Consider the following 23904-nt stretch of genomic DNA (forward strand, 5'->3'; position numbering starts at 1 on the left):
GCAAAAACAAGCACAGGTGGCAAAACACCTTTTAAAAGCTTTCTAAAGGAAGCATTTGTTTACGGTCTGAAGTATAAACACAGAAGAACAGCACAGGCTGGAGCTATCCATCACTCCCTAAATACCAGTAGGATTGGGCAAAAGTTTAGTTCAGCTGGAGCCTGTGATGCTTTGGTGAATGGTATTGATACAGTCTTGGAAAGATTAAGGTGGTTGTGTAAATCTTCAGCTGGATTGTACCAACCAGTGTTTTGGGTGAACGGAGTAACAAGTTTATAAAAACACAAAGCACAGCAGCCTTTTTTTAAAAATGTGATCTCTGATCAAGCATGATAATCTTCCACCACCACAACAGAGTTGTTAGGGCAGGCTGGGACACTATGGAATTTAAAAGTTCTACACTTGTGTAAATAGTAAAGGATGCTGGGGAACCATATTCATAGCTGGCATAAGTCTATGAAGTCAATGGAATTGCCACTTCTGCCAGCAGCATATAGTGCATATTTGCATAGTGTCAACAGCATGCTAGGTGTTTTAGGCAGGAAAGAATGCTAGCTTCTCTTCCTGACAAGCAGTATAAGTTGTTTTAGCACCCATGTTGCGGGGAGAGAGCACAGGGCAGCAGCAGAAAGAATAGGATTTTCACTCATCTCCACTACACCACTAGAAGAGGACAAAGATGAAAAGGCCTTTCAGAAGAAGCAACTTTGAAGGTAGTGATAGGGCAGACCAGGACTACAAACAGGTGCCAGGGATCAAGGACTGCATGGCAGACAGGAGGGGAGAAAGGAGGTGGTTACTTGTGTGGGTTTGGGCCTCAGATGCATAATACACAGTTACATAAATGAGGAAGGGGTGCTCTCGTGCAGTGCCAATTACAGGTTTAAAAACGATTAAGAAAAATAGATGTCCTTGCCCCTTTTTACACAAGTAGCTGGTTATTAACATTGGAAGAATGCTAAACCTTTTCACCATTTATGCTCTTGGTTTTCTTGTTTGCTTTACACTCACCTTGTACAATTAGAGATCAATCACTTCCACTTTAATTTCAGTTTTTATGCAGTAACTCAGAGCTTGTCTACACTTACCCGGGATCCCTGAGCAGCAATTGATGCATCTGCGGTCGATCTAGACCCACTAAATCGACCGCAGATCACTCTCCTGTCAACTCCTGTACTCCACTGGATCGAGAAGTGTGGGGGAGTCGACGGGAGAGCATCTCCTGTTGACATCGCGTAGTGAGGACCCTGTGGTAAGTAGATCTAAGCTACATCGATTTGAGTTACACTATTCACGTAACTCAAATTGCGTAGCTTAGATCAAATTTTCCCTGTAGCGTAGACAAGGCCTCACTGTTGCATTAAGCAGGTGGTAAATAGCCCACGGATAGAATAAATCCGTGCAAAAAGTATGGTGTGGCTTTTTGGTTTTGAAAAACACCTTAAATTGTAGACATTAACTGTGTGAAAATGTTCCTTTTAAATCCTATGTAGTCTTCCACATGGCTGCCCCTTCTAAATTTACATGGTGTCTTGCATTTTAAAAACACTGATCCAGAAAGAATCTTATCTTTGCCTAAGTATAGTTCTTCCCCTCTGTTTGGAAGCTCATATTTTCCTCTGTAGTGACAAACCTACTTCTTATTTTCATTCTGGTTGACAGCCAAGAGGAGGCAGCCGCAGGGTGAGAGATTAGCATATGAATTCTATGAGTTTCAGTCCCAATTCTACTTATGGCTACATATTCTGCTCTCCAGCTCACAAAACAAACAATCACAGATGAGTGGCCTCTCTTCTACAGTGCAATTAAAAAACTGCAAGCATCTGTAAAAACAAACAAACAAACAAATTCTGCAAGCAGGCATTAGAGACCGAAAAATAAATACCAGAGACCAAAGTAGGGTTTGGAATGAAATATTTTCTTAACATAAGAATATTTCACAGATTACAGAATTATAGCTCCAATAAAAAAAATAGAAAAGATTAAATACTTTTTTTTTTAAAAAGTACCAGTTTAAGACTTTATACATATTTACAACACCCAAAGGTTCAAAGAAGAATGCCTCAATCAATATATTGAATAAACAAATAGAAAAATAATTTACACTGAGGGAGGTACAGTAAATATTTTTGCTAAGGTGGTCAGTCGGTCTCTCTCTCTGACAGGAAAAGCCCGTGCTCAGTGACCATTCTGGAATCCAGCTTCACTTGTGTCAATATCATGTTCCTTTACAGGGGTGGGGGGAAGAAAGGACATTTAATATAAAGTAAAGTAAATACATTTTAAAGGTGGAGTTTGTGTTTTTTTTTGTTTTGTTTTTTTTTTAATACTTTTACTGATGTAGACCTGGAAGCCCTATTAATGAAACAGCTGATCAGAAGGGGAGACATTCACAATTAACCCAGCAGCCCTGAACTTTCACCATCAGGAATACTCTATTCTCAGTTATTGAGACCCAGATCTTCAAGGGTATTTAGGCTCCTAACTGCTTTTGATTTCAATGGGAGTTAGGAGCCTAAATACCTTTGAAGGTCTGGTTCTAACATCCTTAGTATGAAATCTGCATTACCATAGTATTATCAGACTGTGTAAATACTTACCCAGGACTCCTCTGTTACCTGCACAAAAAACACAATTGATAGTACACCTCTACCCCGATATAACGCTGTCCTCGGGAGCCAAAAAAATCTTACCGCATTATAGGTGAAACCACATTATATCGAACTTGCTTTGATCCGCCAGAGTGCACAGCCCGCCCCGGAGCGCTGCTTTACCACGTTATATCCAAATTCGCATTATATCGGGGTAGAGGTGTATTTCACTGAAATCACCTGAACTGTGTATCTATTGGTCTGATTGCTTAATACCCCTATCAACACAACAGCTCCACAAACAAGGCTCTTTCCTTTTCTAAAATTGTTGGCTTAAGGCAAGCTTGCCTTACACGTCTGTGTAAATTGAGTTTATGTATCAAGTCAATAAGGTAACTCATTTGTGATTCTTACAGACACATCAGAGTAGTAAAAACTTATGGACAGTGCAGGTGACTTCAGCCATGTTATTGTGCAGTCTGAGTTATACAAAATTTGCTGACAGGACCTCCATGCATCAGTATTCAAGTGTCTATAAACTCCTGCACCATCGTAGTGTACACAGCAAAACAACCACCAATGAAATGAAGTAATTCTAAAATAGGAGACTGCATTAATTAAGCAATACACATAGTAGTTTCTGTACTTGGTTATCAGTAGTTGGGATCAGGCTTCAGTCATCAGCACATGCCCAGCTGCTCACCATAGGACAAAGGCCTCAATGTAGCAACAATCACTGGGCCTCTTGTAATGGAGGCCAGATGGGCCAATTAACCTATTAGGCTGCCGGCTGGGGGAATTACGGCTGAAAGCCTAATTAGGGGTAGCTCACCAGTGCAGAAATAGGCAGGGCTTCTATAAAGTGAGGGAGCTGATAACAGACAGGGGCTCAGGGAAATGACTTGCAGTCATTCCCTGGGAGTAGGGAAGTGTGTTTGGGGCTACAGTGGCAGATCATCTGCAGTTACTCCCTGGAAGGAGGGAGTTTGGGCTAGTAAATACGAGGGGAGATGGGAAGCCAGAGAGTAGAGCTGAGAAGTAGAAAGGTGTAGGAAGGAGTCCAGGGGTAGTGTCCCTGTACTGGAATCCAGAGAAGTGGGCCGTCCGGGGTTCCCCTACCAACCATTGGGGAAGTGGCACCATCAGGGCAGTGCATGAGAAGACTGTCTAGGTCATTGGTATGGAAAAACGTTGGGTATGTCTACACAGCAAAAGAAAAACTAGTGGCTGGTCTGTGCCAGCTGACTTGGGCTCGCAGGGCTGTTTCATTGCTGTTTAGACTTCTGGGCTCGGGACCTTCCATCTCAAAGGTCCCAGCCTGACCCCAGATGTCTACATAGCAATGAAACAGCCCCCCAGTCCAAGCCTGAGTTGGTTGGCATAGGCCAGCCAATGGTGTCTAGTTGCTGTGTGGACATACCCTAAGATACCCCAAAAGGGGAAGACTATAGTGACCTGGCTGGAGGACCAAGCCACGAAGACAGAGTACTTTGAGTTGCAAGGAGCGAGAGAGAGACAGTAGGGCATGCAGTAAGCAGCAGAAGGGGTCATCAGACCTGAATGAAGCTAATCCCCAGACACAGCCACAAAGAGGCACCCTTAGTTGTGAGTAGAGCACCTTGTGACAGAGGGTCATACCTAATATCATACTCTCCATTCATTAGCTGTTCTGTTATTAAAACAATGTACCTGATTCAACTTCTTGAACTCCACCACTTGGAAGAAGATGTGCTCCAAGATATGCTTGGCATCTTGCTGCTCCTTTGGGAGTTTGTTTGTTACCCCTAAGATATCACCACATTTTCTGACATAAAACTCCAGGTCATCTTCAGTACCTAACAAGGACCCACAGAGTGAGGAAGACAAATCACACACACATACACGGTTTGTGTGGTTGAAGTTATGCTGCTGATTTCTACTTGCAATTAAGCACTTGGAATTAGCCCCTTTAAAAAAAATTATTCAGTAGGACAATAGACTGCATCTTTGAGGCAAACAGCTGGCACTTTATGGCACTCTTCAGTTATTGAGATGTGTGTAAAAGCTTGATAACATGTGACATAGGCTTATCATTTCTACTTGAAAACGAAGGATGTGGAAATCATTCATGCATAAAGACATGGACCAGAAAGCAGAAGCAAAATAAGAGACCCATTAATATCAAATCAGCTGCAGTCCCCCCACTGAGATTCACAGCAGGATCAGGGATTCTGCCTGGCCCTAGTAGATCCTGAACACTTTAAAGTATTTTTTTAAGAGTAATTTCCATCACAAATTAGAGAGAGGACTCTAGGATCCTTTAACATTTATGGCTCCAAGAATCATATCTTAGCTACCACAAGTCTGGAAGTCATTCTGGACAATGATTGGGAGAGGAAGGCAGGACACACAGAAAAAGAAGAGTCACGCTGCTGTTAACATTTTGATCTGCAACAGTGCATTATGCCATGCATGTGAGGAGGATATTTTCCATGGACTTGATTTCCAGAGATACTGAGAACCCCTAACACTAGATGAAATCAATGTGAAGCTGTAGATGCACCGTACATCTGAAAATCAGGCCCTATGTTCCTACTGCAGCTAAAATGTCTCAAGTTATTTTGCTAAAGTTTTCCTCAAAAGAATGGGACTTCTGTATAAATATGAATGTAATCCAACTTCAGAAGTTTGCCTTGCTTACATTTGTTCGTAATCTGCGCAAGACGAGCTTTCTCAGAGGAGAACGTTTCATCTAAGTCAAACAGGTCCAGACTGGGAGGAGGTAATTCTCTGAAAGCAGGTGGGAAAACCTGCAAGAGAAGATTTAATGTAATTGACTGTCAAGTGTTTTTCTTACATGCTGTAGAAAACTAGGAGAGTTTTCAACTTGGATATCAGTAGAGCCTTTTGAAAAAATCTACGATAAGCCAAAACTCCACAATAAACTGAACATATTTCAAAACTTCATTTGTATTTCATATAGGGCTGTCAATTAATCGCAGTTAACTCACACGATTAATTTTTTTGAGTTAATCACGATTAATCACAGTTTTAATCACACTGTTAAACAATAGAATACCGATTGAAATGTATTAAATATTTTTGGATGTTTTTCTACATTTTCAAATACATTGATTTCAATTACAATACAGAATACAAAGTGTACAGTTCTCCCTTTGTTATTTTTTATTACAAATATTCACTGTAAAAATGATAAAATAGTATTTTGCAATTCACCTCATACAAGTACTGTAGTGCAATCTCTTTATCGTGAAAGTGCAACTTATAAATGTAGAATTTTTTTTTTTGTTACATAACTGCACTCAAAAACAAAACAATTATGAAACTTTAGAGCCTACAAGTCCACTCAGTCCTACTTCTTGTTCACCCAATCGCTCAGACAAATACGTTTGTTTACATTTGCAGGAGATAAGACTGCTTGTTTTTTGTTTACACTGTCACCTGAAAGTGAGAACAGGAGTTTGCATGGCACTGTTGTAGCTGGCATCACAAGGTATTTACATGCCAGATGCACTAAAGATTCATATGTTCCTTCATGCTTCAATCACCATTCCAGAGGACACGCGTCCATGCTGATGATGGATTGTGCTCAATAATGATCCAAAGCAGTACGGACCAACACATGTTCCTTTTCGTCTGAGTCAGATGCCACCAGCAGAAGGTTGATTTTCTTTTTTGTGGTTAGGGTTCTGTAGTTTCTGCATCAGAGTGTTGCTCTTTTAAGATTTCTGGAAGCATGCTCCACACCTCATCCCTCTAGATTTTGGAAGGCACTTCAGATTCTTAAACCTTGGGTCCAGTGCTGTAGCTATCTTTAGAAATCTCACATTGGTACCCTCTTTGTGTTTTGTCAAATCTGCAGTGAAAGTGTTCTTGAAACGAACTACATGTGCTGGGTCATCACCTGAAATTGTTATAACATGAAATATATGGCAGAATGCGGGTAAAACAGCAGGAGACATACAATTCTCCTCCAAGGAGTTCAGTCACAAATTTAATTAACACGTTATTTTTTTAATGATTATCATCAGCATGGAAGTATGTCCTCTGGATTGGTGGCCGAAGCATGAAGGGGCATACGAATGTTTAGCATATTTGGCATGTAAATACCTTGCAATGCCAGCTACAAAAGTGTTATGCACACGCCTGTTCTCACTTTCAGGTGACGCTGTAAACAAGAAGTGGGAAGCATTATCTCCTGCAAATGTAAACAAACTTGTTTGTCTGAGCGATTGGCTGAACAAGAAGTAGGACCGAGTGGACTTGTAGGCTCTAAAGTTTTACATTGTTTTATTTTTGAAAGCAGTTATTTTTTGTACATAATTCTACATTTGTAAGTTCAACTTTCATGACAAAGATTGCACTACAGTACTTGTATTAGGTGAATTGAAAAATACTATTTCTTTTGTTTTTTAACAGAGCAAATATTTGTAATAAAAAATATAAAGTGAGCACTGTACACTTTGTATTCTGTGTTGTAATTGAAATCAATATAAATGAAAGTGTAGAAAACATCCAAAAAATTTAAATAAATGGTATTCTATTATTGTTTAACTTAGTATATTTTATTATATATTAGTAGTATTAGTAGTATTGTTTTTAAAAAAAATTAATTGCGCGGTTAATCATGGTTAATTTTTTTAATCGCTTGACAGCCCTAATTTCGTAAAAATAACTAGCTAGTCTACATATTGCCTAGGCACAAGCATGCCAGCACCTCTCCTTTTTCCCATTTCATTTTATTCTCTCAGTTGTTTTCTTTTTAAATCAATAAAAACCAAGGACAAGAACTAGATCCTCTTCTGGCCTGGTTATTCCTATACAGGGGCCAAGAAACAGCTAGAGTCTGAATTTACAGTTTATCACATTCTTCTACTCAAAGCTGGGACAAGATATGTGTCTGTCCATCTCCACCCCCTTTCTACAGTCAAATTAGCAAGGGGTTCAGTCTCCAAAGCCTGTGATTCCTCAGAAAATGAATGATGCCAAGGTCTGCAATGCAGGGCTCCCCTCTGCAGAAGCTGTGATCCCATCAGCTGCTCTCCTGGCCACTGTTCCCCAGTGAAGAGTTTACTAACAGATGGCATTCACTTACAGCCAAATCTCCACAGGATTGATAGGTGGTCAAATATTGAGCCTCAGCCCCCCGTCTGCCACATAGCATCTGTTAGAGTGAACCCCATGGAGTCAGGCTGAAGATGTTGCACAGCCAGTACTCCCCATTTTCTCAGCCAAGATCCACTGAGTCTTGAAACTATTTACTCACAGAAATAAAGGGTAACATAAGACCCAAGAATATGGACTGTTATGGGCAAGACTTTAAATTCCCAACTGTCAAGCAAGTCACTTTGGTTGCTGTAGGAACCTTTCATTCAGCCACACTGCTCATACAACTAAGGGTATGTCCAGACTACCCGCCGGATCGGCAGGTAGCGATCGATCTATCGGGGATCGATATATCGCATCTCGTCTAGACGCGATATATCGATCCCCGAACGTGCTCCCGTTGACTCCAGAACTCCACCAGGGCGAGCGGCGGTAGTGGAGTCGATGGGGGAGCCACGGCTGTCGATCCCACACCGTGAGGACGGGAGGTAAGTCGAAATAAGATATGTCGACTTCAGCTACGCTATTCCCGTAGCTGAAGTTGCGTATCTTACATCGACCCCGCCCCCCTAGTGTAGACCAGTCCTTAGGCATAAACACTAATGCCATATGCAATATTTTGTATCACTGAGTATATGTGCAATAGGCAACGTTAGCTGAGGTTGACATGGGATTTAACTTTGAACTGCTTGACTTTTATGCCACTTGGCATCACAACCAGAACCACTGCATTAATACTGATTGCTCTTAATTCATGTCTCACGTGACAGTAAAACCATCTGGACAATATGAATGTTTGAATTTTAGACTGAAATATTCCAGAAAGGAAGGTTGGTGGTTTAAGTGATCTGATTTGGAAAGCTGTTCTTATGAGACCTTGTAAAGATTGTCTGGAAAGAGACTATGAACACTACTCAAAATCACTAAAAGCTGTGGTGTCCAACCTGCAGCCTTATGTCCCTCAAAGGCCACTGTGTAAAAAAGGAAATATGTATTTTGTTACAAACTGAGAACGTGCTCCCTAAGCCACGCCTTGTGATTTTTAAGGAATGGGGATAGGGGACACTTTTCCCAAACACCTCCTACAACCTGCCTCACAGCTGCAGGAACAGCTCTGATGTGAGCTCAGCAAGGAGGGGAGAAAGGAGAGAGTAGCTCTGGCTGCTCCGCTGCCTCCTTGTGGGAGCCCTAACGAGAGCAGGATGGGAACCTGACTGCCTCTGCCTGAACCTAGGGAAAGAGTTAAGATACGGACTGTGGCCTCAGGACCTTTCTGAAATAACATTTGACCTTCACGTTGGGCACCACTGGCTCAGAGCAATATAAAGCAACTAGGGAGACCTGTGGAAATACTAGATGTATGGAACATTTTAACATCTTCAGGACGTAGTGGGTTCTGCTGGCAGCGGTCTCGGTTTGCTTACCCCGTGTGCACTTAAGGTGTTCCATTGTTTTCAGTCACATGATCTGACTGAACACACATTCATAGGACCATAAAGAGTGCTACTTCATAAAAGACATGTGCTAAGGCATTCCATGGTTAATGCTCTACTGTTTCTCTGTCTCTTCCATATAGTTCTTTATAACAAAAAGGTTCACATTACAAGGTGGATTCTATGCATCTCAGGGGTCAGTCAGGAGCTCAGTCATGTAAGATTACTCACAGCTGGCTGGAGTGCAGGTAGTGGAGTCTCAAACTGAGGCTGAATGAGCTGGAGAGGTTCATGTTTCACATTCAGCTGTTCATAAGATCTACAATCAAGAAAAAGGCAAAGTCTGAGGGAGAAGATAATACATTTTCATGTATAAGATACAAACTGTGAATTTGAATTTGCCCAGGACACCAAGGTTAACACCCTATTTGTGAAAATATGTCATGGGTTCTTTACCACAATGACACAGTAACTTTGATCTCCGCAACAACTACAAAGCAATTGCTTCTAAAAAATGGACAAGCACGCACCCAAAAATGGACAATGCAGATAGATTGCTCAGCTTTTCTATTTGTAACCTACGGCATGTTTAAATCCAAGTATCCCAGGGTGAAAATTCAAGACATTCATCTAATCAGCATCTTACAATAATAAATTAAGAAAGTGAAAAGTGTTTCCTTCAGTATACGTATGCTTAAAAACACACCAAGAGGAAATGCAGAATAAGACCAAACACACAAATACTTCATAGGTACTAACTTGATAACTTTAGGGAGGGAGGTTGTATCCAGCTGATAAATTGACATATCAAAGAGCGTTGTGAAATCTCGTGGGTTCTCGTCTCCCTCTTGTAGACACACTCGTAGTTGCTCAGATAGCGTGGCTATATCCGGAAGCATTGTATAGTCTGAAATCTGAACACAATGACACTGCTATGAGTAAGGGGAACTACAGGAAATAAGCTCCTCCTACCTTGTACTTCACTTAAAAAAAATAAATATTTTTTTCTACATAAGATAACTTCAGTTTACACCCTTTTCCTCCCAAGAGTCTTCACAATGCAGGCCACTGTATTTCATTTAGGAATGTCACAGAGAACTATTTAGTTTTATGTGAAAAGAAAGTGAACATGAGCACCGGCTCGCCCCGCTGCAGGTGGAAGCTAGGGTGCCAGGCCAGTCGGTCGGCTGTCCCTGCGGCCCCAGCTAGGCGCAGGGGCGATCAGAGAAGCTCTGAGTCCGCGTGTGCCTACCCCCATCCGCAGGTGCCGCCCCTTCAGCTCCCATTGGCCGGGAACCGCAGCCAATAGGAGCTGCGGGGGTGGCGCCTGTGGGCGCGCCACTGGCAGCATGCACCGTGCATAGCCACCTGGCCACATCGTGGCCGCTTCTGGGAGCGGCATGGGACCAGGGTGGGGGAGGAGCCTGCCTTAGCCCTGCTGCGCCGCTGACTGGGACCTGCCTGAGGTAAGCGGCGCCCAGCCAGAGCCTGCACCCCACCTCCGGCCCCAGCCCACTCCCAAAGAATGCACACCCACTCCAAACCCCTGCCCCAGCCATGAACCCCCTCCTGCACCCTAACTCCCTCTCAGAGCCTACACCCCAACCTCCTGCCCAAGCCCTGAGCCTGCTCCCACACTCCGAACACCTCAGCCCCAGCCCGGATCCCCCTCCATGAACCCCTCATTTCTGGCCCCACCCCGGAGCCTAGGGGAAGCTCCGAGCCGCCTTCCCCCACAGTGGCCCCCGGTAGAAAAAAGGTTCCCCATCCCTGCATTAAAACAGATGTTAAAATCAACTGAACTACATGATCAGCAACAAATATTTTCAAACCAATGTGTACATTTTATTTTACAGTAATGGGTGTCTTGCACCAAGGCAGACATGAATCTTTCTATGCCCAAGACACATGAACTGTGATCTCACGTGTCCTGTCCATGTATTGCTGCTTCAATTGCAGAAGGGATGCTACATTTGAATTTCCTTGTCTTTCATTTATCAAGAGAAGCTGAAGGCAGCTCCCGCCATGGTGCTCTGAAGTCAATGGACAAAGACTGCTGTTCTACTAGTTCCTGAAGCACAAGAGTGTGGGTGTGTCAAGTGTGCCAATTCTACTGCTAATTAATGGATTGCAGACTTGTCAAATTGATGTTCAGACTAACTTGTGTGTGTTATTTATAGAGCAACTCCCCCTTCCCCGTGTGTGTAAGGTATTTTCAAGTAAAAGAAAATATATTCATATGCAACATTTTTCAAAAGTTACCCCAAAATTGACAAATTGGATGGTCCCCACTCAGCTACATGTTTGCCCCTGAAGTGTGAGGGCACAGAGCAGAAATGCAAAAGTATCAGACTTGAAAAGTCTCCACAATAAAGTTTAATTTAAACTAAAAAAATCTGGCAAAAAGGAATGGTAACCAGTGGCAAATAGGATGCAAACACCTCCACGACTGACATTTTATGATGAATAACTATCCAAATACTGCAGAGAATCCTAATCTACATGTGGCAAAAATGCCAGGGATATCTCCAAAATTGCCCCCAACAGTTTCAGTTTTGAGACCTTGAAGTTCATTCACTACAACATTTGGATGCAATACCAACAACAAAAGCCACATTAGAAGCTACATTAAAATACTGTTTGTTGTTACATACATCTCTAAAATGTTGAACATTTGAGTCCAGGAGCCAAACTCAAATATCTAGGTAAAAGCTTGACCAGAACATCAGGGTTACTATCCATGCTGATGTCTCAAAGAGCATAGATAATGAGGTCTGAATCTAGATCTGAGAGACTCCAGATTATGGGAGTTTAAGACTGTAACTGTATTTTAATGTCTTCTTGTTATCTTCATTCAGTGGCAATTGATACGTTAGTACCCATTTGATTTTCATTTATTATAAATTTTTTTTTTTTTTTTTTTTTAAATAAAAGAGTATAACAAATTAACCTGCTAGAGAGAGATCTGACTTGCCAAGTTGTTGTCTGAAGAGAATTTTTAAACCTGAAAATTAAACAAAACTCTTAAGGCTGGGGTAGTCAATTATTTTTTGTCAATGTCCAGATTTCTTAGTCAAGGTATAGTCATGGTCCAGACTCCAGAGAAAATAAAATAATAATAATATGTAAATGAAAAGATTTAGGGGTCCACTCAAAAGCATCTGGTGATAGGCGGACCGCAGGCCAAATCCCTATTTACTACCCCATCCTAAGGGATCTGTAATAAGAACATGGATACAGCCTTGAACTATGGGGTGCTAGGCAGGTACTTCTGTAATTCTGGTCCTAGTGGATTAAAAGATTATTAGCTATCACACGATGAATGTCTCTTACCTCGGGGTCCTCTGCATCAATCTGATTTAAATGGATGTCCGTGGTTGTGAGCCACTGGAAAAGCACATCCTGTGGAACCACAGATGCGTATTAAGTTTTTGGAGTGTCGAATAATTTACTGTAATGCTAAAACGTTTAAAAACTCCTTGTCAAATCCACCCGATGGATGAGATGGCATAAATGTGAAAGAGCTGGATAAAACAATAAACAACATCGGGGGGAGAAAACTAGTAATATTAAGAGTATTTGTATTACTTACCAAAGCAACAAAACATGGCAAAGAGTGCACTTATACTGGATGCAGGTGAATTGCAAGGGAAAAGGATGAAAACCAATTCAGTTCATCCGCCTGAAAAATGTGGGCTGTCTGAAGTTCATAAGTGCTCTTGAAAAATGTAATAATGGGTAAATGATTGCGGAATTGTACTTTTATAAGGAATATTTGAATAGTAGAGATTACCAGCTACTGTACTTGGGCAAGGACTATGGGGACAAACTGGCAAGTGCAACTCCATCGACTTCAACTGAGTTGCATTAACTTAGAGAGGTTAATGTGGCCTTATGTTTTTAACGTGTATTTGTATAGCAATGCAAATCATGACAGTCCTTCATCAGTCAGCCAATCAGAATACTCCTTTCATTGTATTTGTTTTAAAAGGACAATGCATAGAGAGGTTAACGAAGCTCAAGATGCAGTTACAAATGAGCATACAAAAGAAGTCGTGTTACAAAGAAACACATACAGAAACTGAAAGAACATGTAGACATAAACTGCCTAATAATCTGGATCAAATAGAAGTGTTATCTAGTGGCTAGAACAAGGGAATGATTGTAATACCAAAATTCTTTTCCAAGATCTACCCCTGAATCTTTGCATGAGCAATGGCATGTTATTTAATTGCTCTGTGAATACCTATGTCACTTAACATGATGCTTCCTTTAATAAAAAAAAAAACCAAAACACACAGACAAGGATGGTAATACATACCAACCTTTGTGAAGCACTTTGTGATGTTTAAACAAAAGGAGCTGTAAGTGCAAAATAATATCAATAACTGTGTTGCCACATTTCTAGCTGTGACAAATTTCAACTATTTAATGACCAAAAAACCCTACTGCATATTTTAAAAACACACACAAACATAATCATGGTCGAGAGAGCAGAAGCAGCAAAAGCTTTCCAGAGTTCCGCTTTGCAACATACACAGTTGGGTACCCAACTGCTATCAATGCCTTTGAAAATCTTCCACACTATTTCAATGCCAAGTCTGGTTCTCCATCCCCCAACTATTTCATAGTGATGCTAGTATCTGTGCTCTGGGAACAAACTACAAGGGTTGGGTGTGCTTGTGAATGTTATGAAAAGACTAATGATAATTTTAAAATATATTTTAAAAGTCTACCATGATCTTGCTGTTTTCTTCTTTATCCAAATATTGGTCACTGAACATGTGGCAAGATCCCAAAACTGCCATCTTTCCACCTTGGTTCTGTCAACAAAGTTAACATATAAAAAAAAAAAGTCAGATCACAAATATTCAGAGGATTCATACCATGCTCTAAACTATTACATTATTTTAATTAGAGGGAAATGGGAACTTCGGAACAAGAAGTAGGTATGACAACTTGCAAGAGGACAATCTCTTGACTGTGTAGCATTAGGACAAAATAAATGCATTCTTTTAGCAGGTTTATTCTTTTATTAACATTACCCTTAGAAGTAGTGCTCTGTATTTATGGGATTAGAGAGCTATTTCATGGGCATTCCACAAAGCAGAGCAGCAAATAAGATTACATCAACAATAAGCAAATAGTATGTATTTTATTGTAGTTTTTCTCTCCTTAAATAAAAAAACCTACTCATCAATAGAGCAAGAAAGAATAAGATCTTAACTGAGATTAATACATAGCTAATCTCATGCGCACCTTTCTTGAGTAGTTCAGAGTCAGTACCTGCAAAAGTGAGGCAGGCAGGCATGCAAGTCAACATAGCTTTCAAAGCCCCAGGCTAGCTAACAAAGCAAAGGCATAGCTCTTTATAAGTAGAGTTACAAAAAATGCAGACAAGTATATTTTAATTAACTGAATTTAAAATGTCATATAAAGAATTATGTAAAATGACACCCCCCACCCCAGAAATAGTAAGTTTTCAAGACAGCACAACAACCAGTAATATTTCTTGTGGGCACCAAGATTAAAATTCATAGCAAATAACATAACCATAAAAACTGCTGTTGTAAAGAATTTGCTTCAAACAGGGTTCCAGTTTACTTGTACTGAACAAAGGATAAACATAATGGTAAATTTCTGAGTATGAATGGAATGCTTGTACTTTCTATTTAGCTCCTACTTAGTAAATGACCCCAGGAAAGGAAACAACCTAAAGCAAGTGACTTTTATCCCCTAACACAGTGGTTCTCAAAGCCGGTCCGCCCCATTGGCCTGGAGCGGCGAACCGCGGCCAGTGGGAGCCGCGATCGGCCAAACCTGCGGACACGGCAGGTAAACAAACTGGCCCGGCCCACCAGGGGCTTTCCCTGAAGCAGCAGCAGATCGGCTTTGAGAACCACTGCCCTAACACATCCTCAGCTGTTACCGTTTCATAGAATCATAGAAATGTAGGGCTGGAAGGAACCTTGAGAGGTCATCTAGTCCAGCCCTTTGTGCAGGACCAAGTACACTAGATCATTGTGACAGACTGTACCCCCATGTACATCCTCTTTACAAAACCATTATACATTTTGTACAAAGTATACCTTGTGAGGTATCACTTGAAAACTAAATCTGCTGAACATTACTGTCCTGGTAAAATATGTGTGGCAACACTGTATGTAAATTTGTAAGATTCTACTGTATAATATTGCTGTGCCAAGTTCCAAAGTTAGAAAAACAGGCCCAAAGCAGTTTTTCAGAGTCAAAAGACATACTGACACCCCGGCCAAGTATCAGCATAATCAAATGGACTATCATGGGCTATCACCTGGTTAAGAGGCCATTCTTTGGCAGGAAGAATGGTAAGAGCGAGAACTTTACATGTTGGCAATGGAACAGCTGAGGGGTTTCTGTGTAAACAGACTGACTGTAACCTGAACCCCAGCTGGAGGTAATCCTCAAAGCGGGGAGAAGGGTATAAGAATGAGAAACAGAGGCTCCCAAATCACCTCTCTACTCATCTCTGCTCACAGCAGCAACAGCACCTGAAGAAACACTGAACTGTGAGAGGGGTACTGGTCTGGAGGCTTCTAGCCAGTAAAGACTGTGAAGAACACAGGGTGAGAAAAACCTTTGCTTTGAATCCATTTAGCTTGCTAAATTAGATACCAATTCTGACTTTTATGCCTCATTACTTGTAATCACTTAAAATCTATTTTTCTGTAGCTGTTAAACTTGTTTTATTATTTTATCTAAACCAGCGTGTGTTTGGATTGAAGTGTTGGGAATCTCCACTTGAGATAGCAAGGTTTGTGAATATCATTTTCCATTAATGAAATGACAGACTTTATACGAGTTTGCATAGTCCAGTAGAGAGCTGGGCAGTACAAGATGCACATTTCTGGGAGAAGATCTGGGACTGAGAAGTTGCTGGCATCACCCTGAATGTAATTAATGAGTGACTGGCCACAGCATTCATGTAATTCAGCTGGAACTGATTTTATAGGTTAGAGGCTGTGCGCGCGAGCAGGAGCGGTTGCTCTACCAGCAAAGCAGTGTAAAGGCATGCCAGGTTGGAGATTTGAGGGGACACAACTGTTCAACAGGTCAGATTGTACCCTCGGGAATGTCACAATCTTCCATGACAGGTGTTTGTCTAACCTGTTCTTTAAAATCTATAATGAGGAGGATTCTACAGCCTCCCTTGGAAGTCTATTCTAGAGCTTAACTAGCTTTATAGTTAGAAAGATTTTCCGAATATCTAACCTAAATCTCCCTTGCGACAGATTAGGCCGGGGTGGGCAAACTACAGCCTGCGGGCCGAATCCAGCCCACAGGATTGCCCCCCATGGCGCCACGGCCCCCCGCGCCGCTCTCAGAAGCGGCTGGCACCACTTCCCTGTGGCCCCCGGGCGGGGCGGCAGAGGGCTCCATGCATTGCCCTTGCCTTCAGGCACCGCCCCCCGCAGCTCCCATTGGCCAGGAACAGGAAACCGTGGCCAATGGGAGCTTCGGGGGAGGTACCTGGAGGCATGGCAAGGGCAGCGCACACAGAGTTGTCCCCCCCAGTGGCCACCGCGCTTCCTGGAGTGGTGAGGCGTGGGGCCAGAGCAGGCATGCAGGGAGTCTGCCCTGGCCCCGGTGCATGCTGCTGCCACCCCGGAGCCACTTTAGGTAAGCGGTGCCGGGCTGGAGCTTGAACCCCACCTGCACCCTACCCCCCAACTCCCTGCCCTAAGCCCCCTGCCTGCACCTCACACCCCTCCTGCACCCCAACCCCCTGCCCTGAGCTCCCTGCTGCACCCTGCACCCCAACCCCCTGCCCTGAGCTCCCTGCTGCACCCGTGTACCCCAACCCCCTGCCCTGAGCCCCCGCTGCACCCCACATTCTTCCTGCACCCCAACCCCCTGCCCTGAGCCCCCTCTTCAAAGTTTATAAGCATACACTCCATTCCACAATCCAAGTCACTAATGAACATACTGAATACCGTGTTTCCCCGAAAGTAAGACATCCCCCGAAAATAAGACCTACTTCCAGTTTTGCCTCTCGCTGTAATATAAGGTATCCCCCCGAAAATAAGACCTCCCCGATAATAAGGCCACCCCGGAATATAAGGCCCCGAAGCTCCAGGAAAAATAAGACCTCCCCTGAAAATAAGACCTAGCGCATCTTTGGGAGCAAAAATTAATATAAGACACTGTTTTATTTTCGGGGAAACAGGGTAGTACCAGACCCAGGATTGACCCTTGTGGGACTCCACTAGATACATCCTCCCAGTTTGACAGCAAACTATTGATAACTATTCTTTGAATACAGTCTTTCAACCAGTTATGCACCCATCCTATAGCAATTTCATCTAGACCACATCTCCCTAATTTAATTATGAAATCAAGATATATCGTGTCTATTGCTTCCTCCCTATCCACTAGGCCAGTAACCCTCTCAAAGAAGGAAATTAGGTTGGTTTGGAATTATATGTTCTTGACAAATCCAACGGGCTATTCCTTATAACCCTATTATCCTCCAGGTGCTTACAAACTGATTGTACAGTAATTTGTTCCAATACCTTTCTAGGTATCAAAGTTAGGCTGACTGGTCTATAATTTCCTGGTCCTCTTTGTTCCCCTTTTCAAAAGATAGGTACTATGTTTGCCCTTTTCCAGTCCTCTGAGACCTCACTGGTCCTCCATGTGGTCTCAAAGACAGTCCCTAATGGTTCCAAAATTGCTTCAACTAGTTCCTTAACAACCCTAGAATCAAGCCCTGCCAACTTGAATACATCTATTTTGGCTTACACTCCTCCTTCCTTGTTAATATTAATTGTGTTATGTATCTGGTCACAATTTACCTTTTCAGTGAAAACTGAAGCAAAATAGACATTAAACACTGCAGCTTTCTTGATACTGTCATTTAAGCGCTCTCATTCCCTGCTACATAGAGATCTACAATTTCCCTCATCTTTGTCTTGCTCCTAATGTATTTAAAGAACCTCTTCTTATTGCCTGTTATGTCCCTTATTAAGATTTAACTCATTTGGGCCTTAGCCTTTCTGATTTTCCCCTACAAGCTTGTGTTATTCTTCTGTAGTCCTCCTTAACAATTTGTCCATTTTCCCACTTTGTGTAAGATTCCTTTTAGATTTTTCAGGACATTAAAGAGCTCCTGATGGAGCCATGCTGGCCTCTTACTATTGTTCATATCATTCCTTCACATTGGGATACTTTGTTCTTATATCTTTAAATAGTGTCTCCTTGAGAAACTGCCAGCTCACCTGAACTTGTCTTTCCCTTACATATTCTTCCCATGGGACCTTACCCCTGTGAGTTTGTTTGTTTTGAAGTCCATTGTCCTTATTCTGCTGCTCTCACTCCCTCCTTTCCTTAGAAACATGAACTCTATCACTTATTAATCACTTTCACCCAAACTGCCTTCAACTTTTAAATTTGCAGCCATTCCTTCCCTATGTGTCAGAATCAAGGCTAAAATGGCTGTCCACCTGGCTGCTTCCGCTACCTCCTGAAACAAAAAGTTGTCCCCAATTCATTCCAATAAATTTATTGGACATTTTGAATTTTGCTGTATTACTTTTCCAACAGATGCAAGGGTAATTAAAGTCCCCCATTACTACCAAGTCTGTGTTTTGGATATTTTGTTATTTGTTCTCAAAATGCCTCATTCACCTCTTCCTCCTGATTTCCCTATTAAGTTTATCTACTGTTCTTCTATTATTTATTGCTATTCTTTTCCCTACCTCACTTCTCTCAAACAGATTATATATTTTCTTTCTAATCCTTTTCTCTGCCCTGACAGAGATTCTACCATTGTCTTCAGCTTCAGCTTCCAGCATTTTGTCTATAATTTCCTCCAGCTAAATAGAAAAAAAGAAAGCCTAATTAAAGATCAGTTCTACTCTCTTGACTTTCATGCTATTTTCTTATATCAAAAGGGAGATTGCCAGGGAGAGTACGTGATGAGAACTCTGATGGAAACAACATTTTCTTACCCCCTTTGGGGAAAGAAGCAGACTCTTTAGAAGATCATTAGTAATTTTGTTGAGAATCAAGGGCCAGATTTCCATATAGTCGAGCATGCTATTGTGCTCACAAAATATACAAGCCCTTTCACTCGTGCAGTGAAATCAGATCACACACACCAATTATGAATTAGATGGATGAGCATGCACAGTTATCTGATTTGTACATGCAATTGTGTGCATGAATCAATTTAAAAGACTGGCTTCTGATTATCAGGTTCTCATCTCACAGACAAGTTTTCATTTAATTTTCTCACTATATCGAAACCAAAGAAAACTTACACATTCAGAAATTTAGGGAAGATAACATTCACTAAATTTAATTAAAGAGCTTTTAAAAATACATTACACACTTATGCCCTGTCTCCTTTGTGACAAACGTGCTAGCAGCAACTGTGTTTAAATTCACATTTCTGATCCAGTTTCCTTGGCCTGTATGGTCTAGAATTTTTTTCATCTGACAACCCTGTTAGAGTTCAGTTATTAACTGATGCAACAGACTACCTGGGGGTTGGGATAAGCACTTTACGGTTTAGTCCATAGCACAGTTAAGTCATTATGGTTCTCAGATAAAATATTCCTGTCCAAGGAAAGAGTGCTAGAACTCAGCTAAACAACAGCAGTGCTGAAACGCAATTCGAATTGGTAAGGTTCTAATCCAAGGGGGATCAAGGCTTTATATGACTTGATGATTAACATATTACAGAAATGTATGTTTGTGCATGTGATTTCAAAATGACCACATCTATAAACACTTGCTCCATAAATGTAAGTAGGAGTGGTGGGTGAGAAAACTGTTCCATCTTTGATTGCCATGGAAGTAGGCAGGCTATGATTTGGCAAGTGCTGCCCCAGTCTCCCCTGTCTTAAATGGGCTGGAAACCTTGTAATAATAGGACTTCATGCACTTTTACTGCCTCTGATGCTTTATGGGGTCTATTTTACACATAACATGCATGTGTAACTTTGTGCACATTTAGGGGAGAAGTCCCTACATCACTAAGATACCAAATATAAAATTTCATTGTAACATATTAACCATAAAATTTAAGCATCACTTAGTACTTATTATGGAGAAATGTTTGCACACTAGCAAGTACCAAACCAAAAGCCAATGGCTAAGATCATGGATACAAAATCTTTTAATTTCCAAGAGTCCCTAACTCAAAATTGTCTACATGCAGCTGAACTGATAATCTCACTTCCTAGATGGTTACTACAATGGTGGAAAGAGAGTAAAACTGGAAATAAAAAACAAAATCTAAAAGTACATAATCTTTGGTTATCAAACTTTTTTCTTCTTTGAACTCTGTATAATAGAGCTTTACACAAAAAAGAATCAAGAATTGTCAAGCAGGTTCAAGGGTTTGTAGGTGCATTGGGAGTAGAAACAGGCGTATATACATCTGCCATACCATACCGTTGCATTTCTTTACTGGGGGATGGATAGCTTATTTTATGCAGTATTGTACCTTATAATGGTAAAAAGCCAAAATGGGTCTGTTGAGTGGAAAGCAGACAGATCCTGTGGACAGAACAGCCACTGCTGGTTTCATCACATTCAGTGTGGCACCAAATGGATACACAAAAGTGAGAGCCCTGCAGAAAATACAAGCATTTTATTAGTGTCTGCTAAATTTCAGAGACTAGATTTGTTAACTTTAGATTTGTCGATGATATTCCTGATGTTCAATCCTGCATTGTTTGTTTGTAGTTAGAGGCATTAGCAATATTAACCAAGCTGAGACTCAGATTTTCAAATGCATAAGTTGGCACACGTACAAATCATGGTCTGTGTGCATAAATCCTGACTTGTGTCACGGACAGTGCAGGCTCACAAAAGCACACTTTTGAAACCTTGCTGACTAGAATAAGATCTGGTACTCTTTCTAGAGATTTTTATGGTTGGAATTTTCAGTAAATTTAAGTGTAACCTTTTGGTTATCTTTCAGATATTCCTAGATATGAGAAACAAGTAGGGGTAATTAACTCTCAAACAAATAAATGCTCTGGAACATAACTATACTAAATCTTTCTACACTTAAATTCTTCCCTGTGATGAGGACCATAATCAGTACAGCCCCAAAATAAACCATAAGAAAGAACACAATTAGCTACAGTTTTTATGGAAAGGCTGATGGTTCTTCAGTATTCTTCTGCCCCACAGCAAAGTAAAGGAACTACAAGGAGAAGGAAAGAGGGAAAACCACCAAATTTTTCAAGTGTATGAGTTTCCCTGGATTAACACCTTCCTCCCCCCTGCCTCCCTTGTACTGAACTCTTCTTGCCTATGCCTAATCCACTCAATTCTACAAGTCTGCAGGGTACTAAGGATGGGGGTCACCATTTTATGTCCTTTAAGCCTTTTCAAATCCACATACACGGTTGATTTAATCATCACAGGTCTGGACAGTAGGAATAGATGGGACTCCCTTCAGAAACCATCACTGTTATGCTTATACTGGCTGGCAAGCGTTGCTAAAGAATTCACCCATTTAGGCTTGAAATTAGAGAAGCAAGAAGCGGAGACCAAGAAATGCATTAGGACATCTCAATAGAAGCACTGGGTACTTCAGTCATTGCCCTGGCCCTGTAATTTAACACTTTGTGACTGTACTAAATTCTTCCTTTGAAGACGCTGGTGAGGAAAATACACTTACTGTGAGTCATTTCCACTGTTGTCTTCATCTATTATCCCAGGCACTGCTTTCCCTGCCGCTCTGCTGATTTCCCTAGAAGAGGTGGAAACACAAACCTGATTAAAGTTACATGGATTTGCAATAATGTTACTCACAGATCTATATCCCCAAAACAATTACCTATTCAAAACTCCATTGGCGACCAAGGCTTCCTTAGGATGAAAGTACTTATAATATACATTTCTCACCACAGCATCTTAAAGAAAAAAAAGAAGAAGTTTAAGTCTTTTATGGAGGCAGTTTGTCTAGTGCTTAGAACATGAGATTGAGAGTAATGAGATGTGGGTTCGATTCCTATTTCTAATGCTATAACCCTGGGGATTATTTGGTTCCCAGCATAACTTGGAACAGCCTTAACCTATGGCCCCGTTTTGGACCTGCAACTTCAGGCATCAAAAGACAGTGGGAACACTTATTTCAAAATTCAGGTGAAGATATGCAGATTAATCACCTAAAATGCAGGCACAATCATGTGTCTACCTGCTTCACTTGAACCTGCAATTATTTGCAAGCGCAGACAGGAAGGCTAGGTTTAAAACAAAAAATCTAGTTCAACAAGTTCAATCTTTTATTATGGGTCTTAGAGGTTTCCAAAACTATGATGAACTCAATACCACTCTGGTGCAATAAAAAGTGAACCCACTAGCCAACTGACACTAAAACATCTGAAAAATGTCTTATTTGGTGAGGACACATTGCTTATTTACACTTGGATATTGCAAGAAAAGCTGATTGGAATTTTACTAGGCTGCAAAAAAATTCACTGCTGGGTTGAGAATGGAGTATGGAATAACTCAGCTCACAGAGTATTTTTTTCTCCCCTAATAGATGTAAACACTTGAGGAAAAAGAAGGCTTATAATGGAAGTGGCTTTGAAACCCTAATTTCTAATAAGAACCATACATGGTTTGCATCTACAAAAGTTCAAGTTACCATTATTGACCATGATTCCATACTCTTCTAACAAGAAGTTAATATTGGTGTCGTATCGGGATTCACCACCTTCTCCCAGCATCACCAGGATATCCCCACCCTCTTCTAGATATTTCTTCAGAACCTCAAACTAAAACAATAAGATGGAAAGAACACAAGAACACAATCAGAGGCGCTAAGTACAGAACTCCAAAGAACTGTATGGAAATGAGGCATAAGTGGTTTCAGCTACTTGCAACCAACTTGACCCTAAAAGATCAAGAAGCGTTCAAATCTAAATGTATGTAAAATAGGCTTTCCAAACTACAGTGCTATTACAGAATGTTTTGGGTCACCTTTCTTCTGTGTTCCTAGACAAATCTGGAAGCATAACTAATCTGCAAACCATTGTTGGCTTTTTGTCTTCTTTATGAATATTTCTTACCTCAGCTGCAGTGAACTTCTCTCTGGGCCCTGCTGTAATCCACAATTTTACCCCAGCTAGCTTCTCGGATGTGATCTCATCTTTTAAACTATGAATAAGTTAATAAAGACACACATTACATTGTAATTTTAGATACAGTCCACGACTGAATCCTGGGTTGCCTTTACATAAAGAACTAGGCAGAGGAACGCAAAGCAAGTCACTTCAGTCAGTCACTTTACATCTGTTTACTCTGGTTTTAAATTTGATATTTTATTATCCCAAATAAATAACTACAAATTTGAACTGATGAGGAAGGAAAATAAGTATTCTAGAAAGACACTGTGGCAGATCCACAGCTGATGTAAATTGTTGCCGCTCAGTTGACTTCACTAGAGCTATGGCAATTTAAATCAGCTGACAATCAGCCCCACTCTTATTTTTCTGTGTTTTAATTCTGATTACAGCAGGTGGGTGACCAATACCATAAACTTGATGTACAAAGGCTAGGGTTCAAATTATCTTGACACTTTTGCCTATCAATAGATATTCCATGCAGTGCAGATTAGTACACACACATTTGGAACCTCACCATTATCAGCTAAGCTCTGTCCTCTCCATTGCCACAAGCAACAGAGGGTCCTGTGGCACCTTTAAGACTAACAGAGGTATTGGAGCATAAGCTTTCGTGGGTGAATGCCCACTTCGTCAGATGCAAGT

The 23904-nt window shown here is 41.2% G+C and overlaps 1 protein-coding gene across 2 annotated transcripts in view; it reads right to left on the reverse strand.

Annotated features, from left to right (window-relative positions):
• Positions 1–1908: 1908 nt before the first annotated feature.
• Positions 1909–23904, reverse strand: part of IFT52 (intraflagellar transport 52) — a 23988-nt gene continuing 1992 nt past the window's right edge. Inside the window, exons 3-14 of one of the 2 annotated variants that reach the window (XM_024202035.1) lie at positions 23206–23293; positions 22782–22911; positions 21969–22044; positions 21810–21881; positions 20622–20748; positions 13867–13953; positions 12464–12532; positions 9890–10044; positions 9362–9449; positions 5272–5380; positions 4281–4426; positions 1909–2226 (exon numbers count right to left, since the gene is read on the reverse strand). In XM_024202035.1, coding sequence (XP_024057803.1) covers positions 2179–2226; positions 4281–4426; positions 5272–5380; positions 9362–9449; positions 9890–10044; positions 12464–12532; positions 13867–13953; positions 20622–20748; positions 21810–21881; positions 21969–22044; positions 22782–22911; positions 23206–23293 — 1195 coding nt within the window. In that variant the 3' untranslated portion in view covers positions 1909–2178. The remainder of the gene's footprint in view (positions 2227–4280; positions 4427–5271; positions 5381–9361; positions 9450–9889; positions 10045–12463; positions 12533–13866; positions 13954–20621; positions 20749–21809; positions 21882–21968; positions 22045–22781; positions 22912–23205; positions 23294–23904) is intronic. The other variant, XM_024202036.2, reaches the window with a different exon arrangement.

The sequence above is a fragment of the Terrapene carolina genome, unplaced genomic scaffold, assembly GCF_002925995.2.
Source record: "Terrapene carolina triunguis isolate 2854851 unplaced genomic scaffold, T_m_triunguis-2.0 Scaffold233, whole genome shotgun sequence".
Lineage (NCBI taxonomy): Eukaryota > Metazoa > Chordata > Testudines > Emydidae > Terrapene > Terrapene triunguis.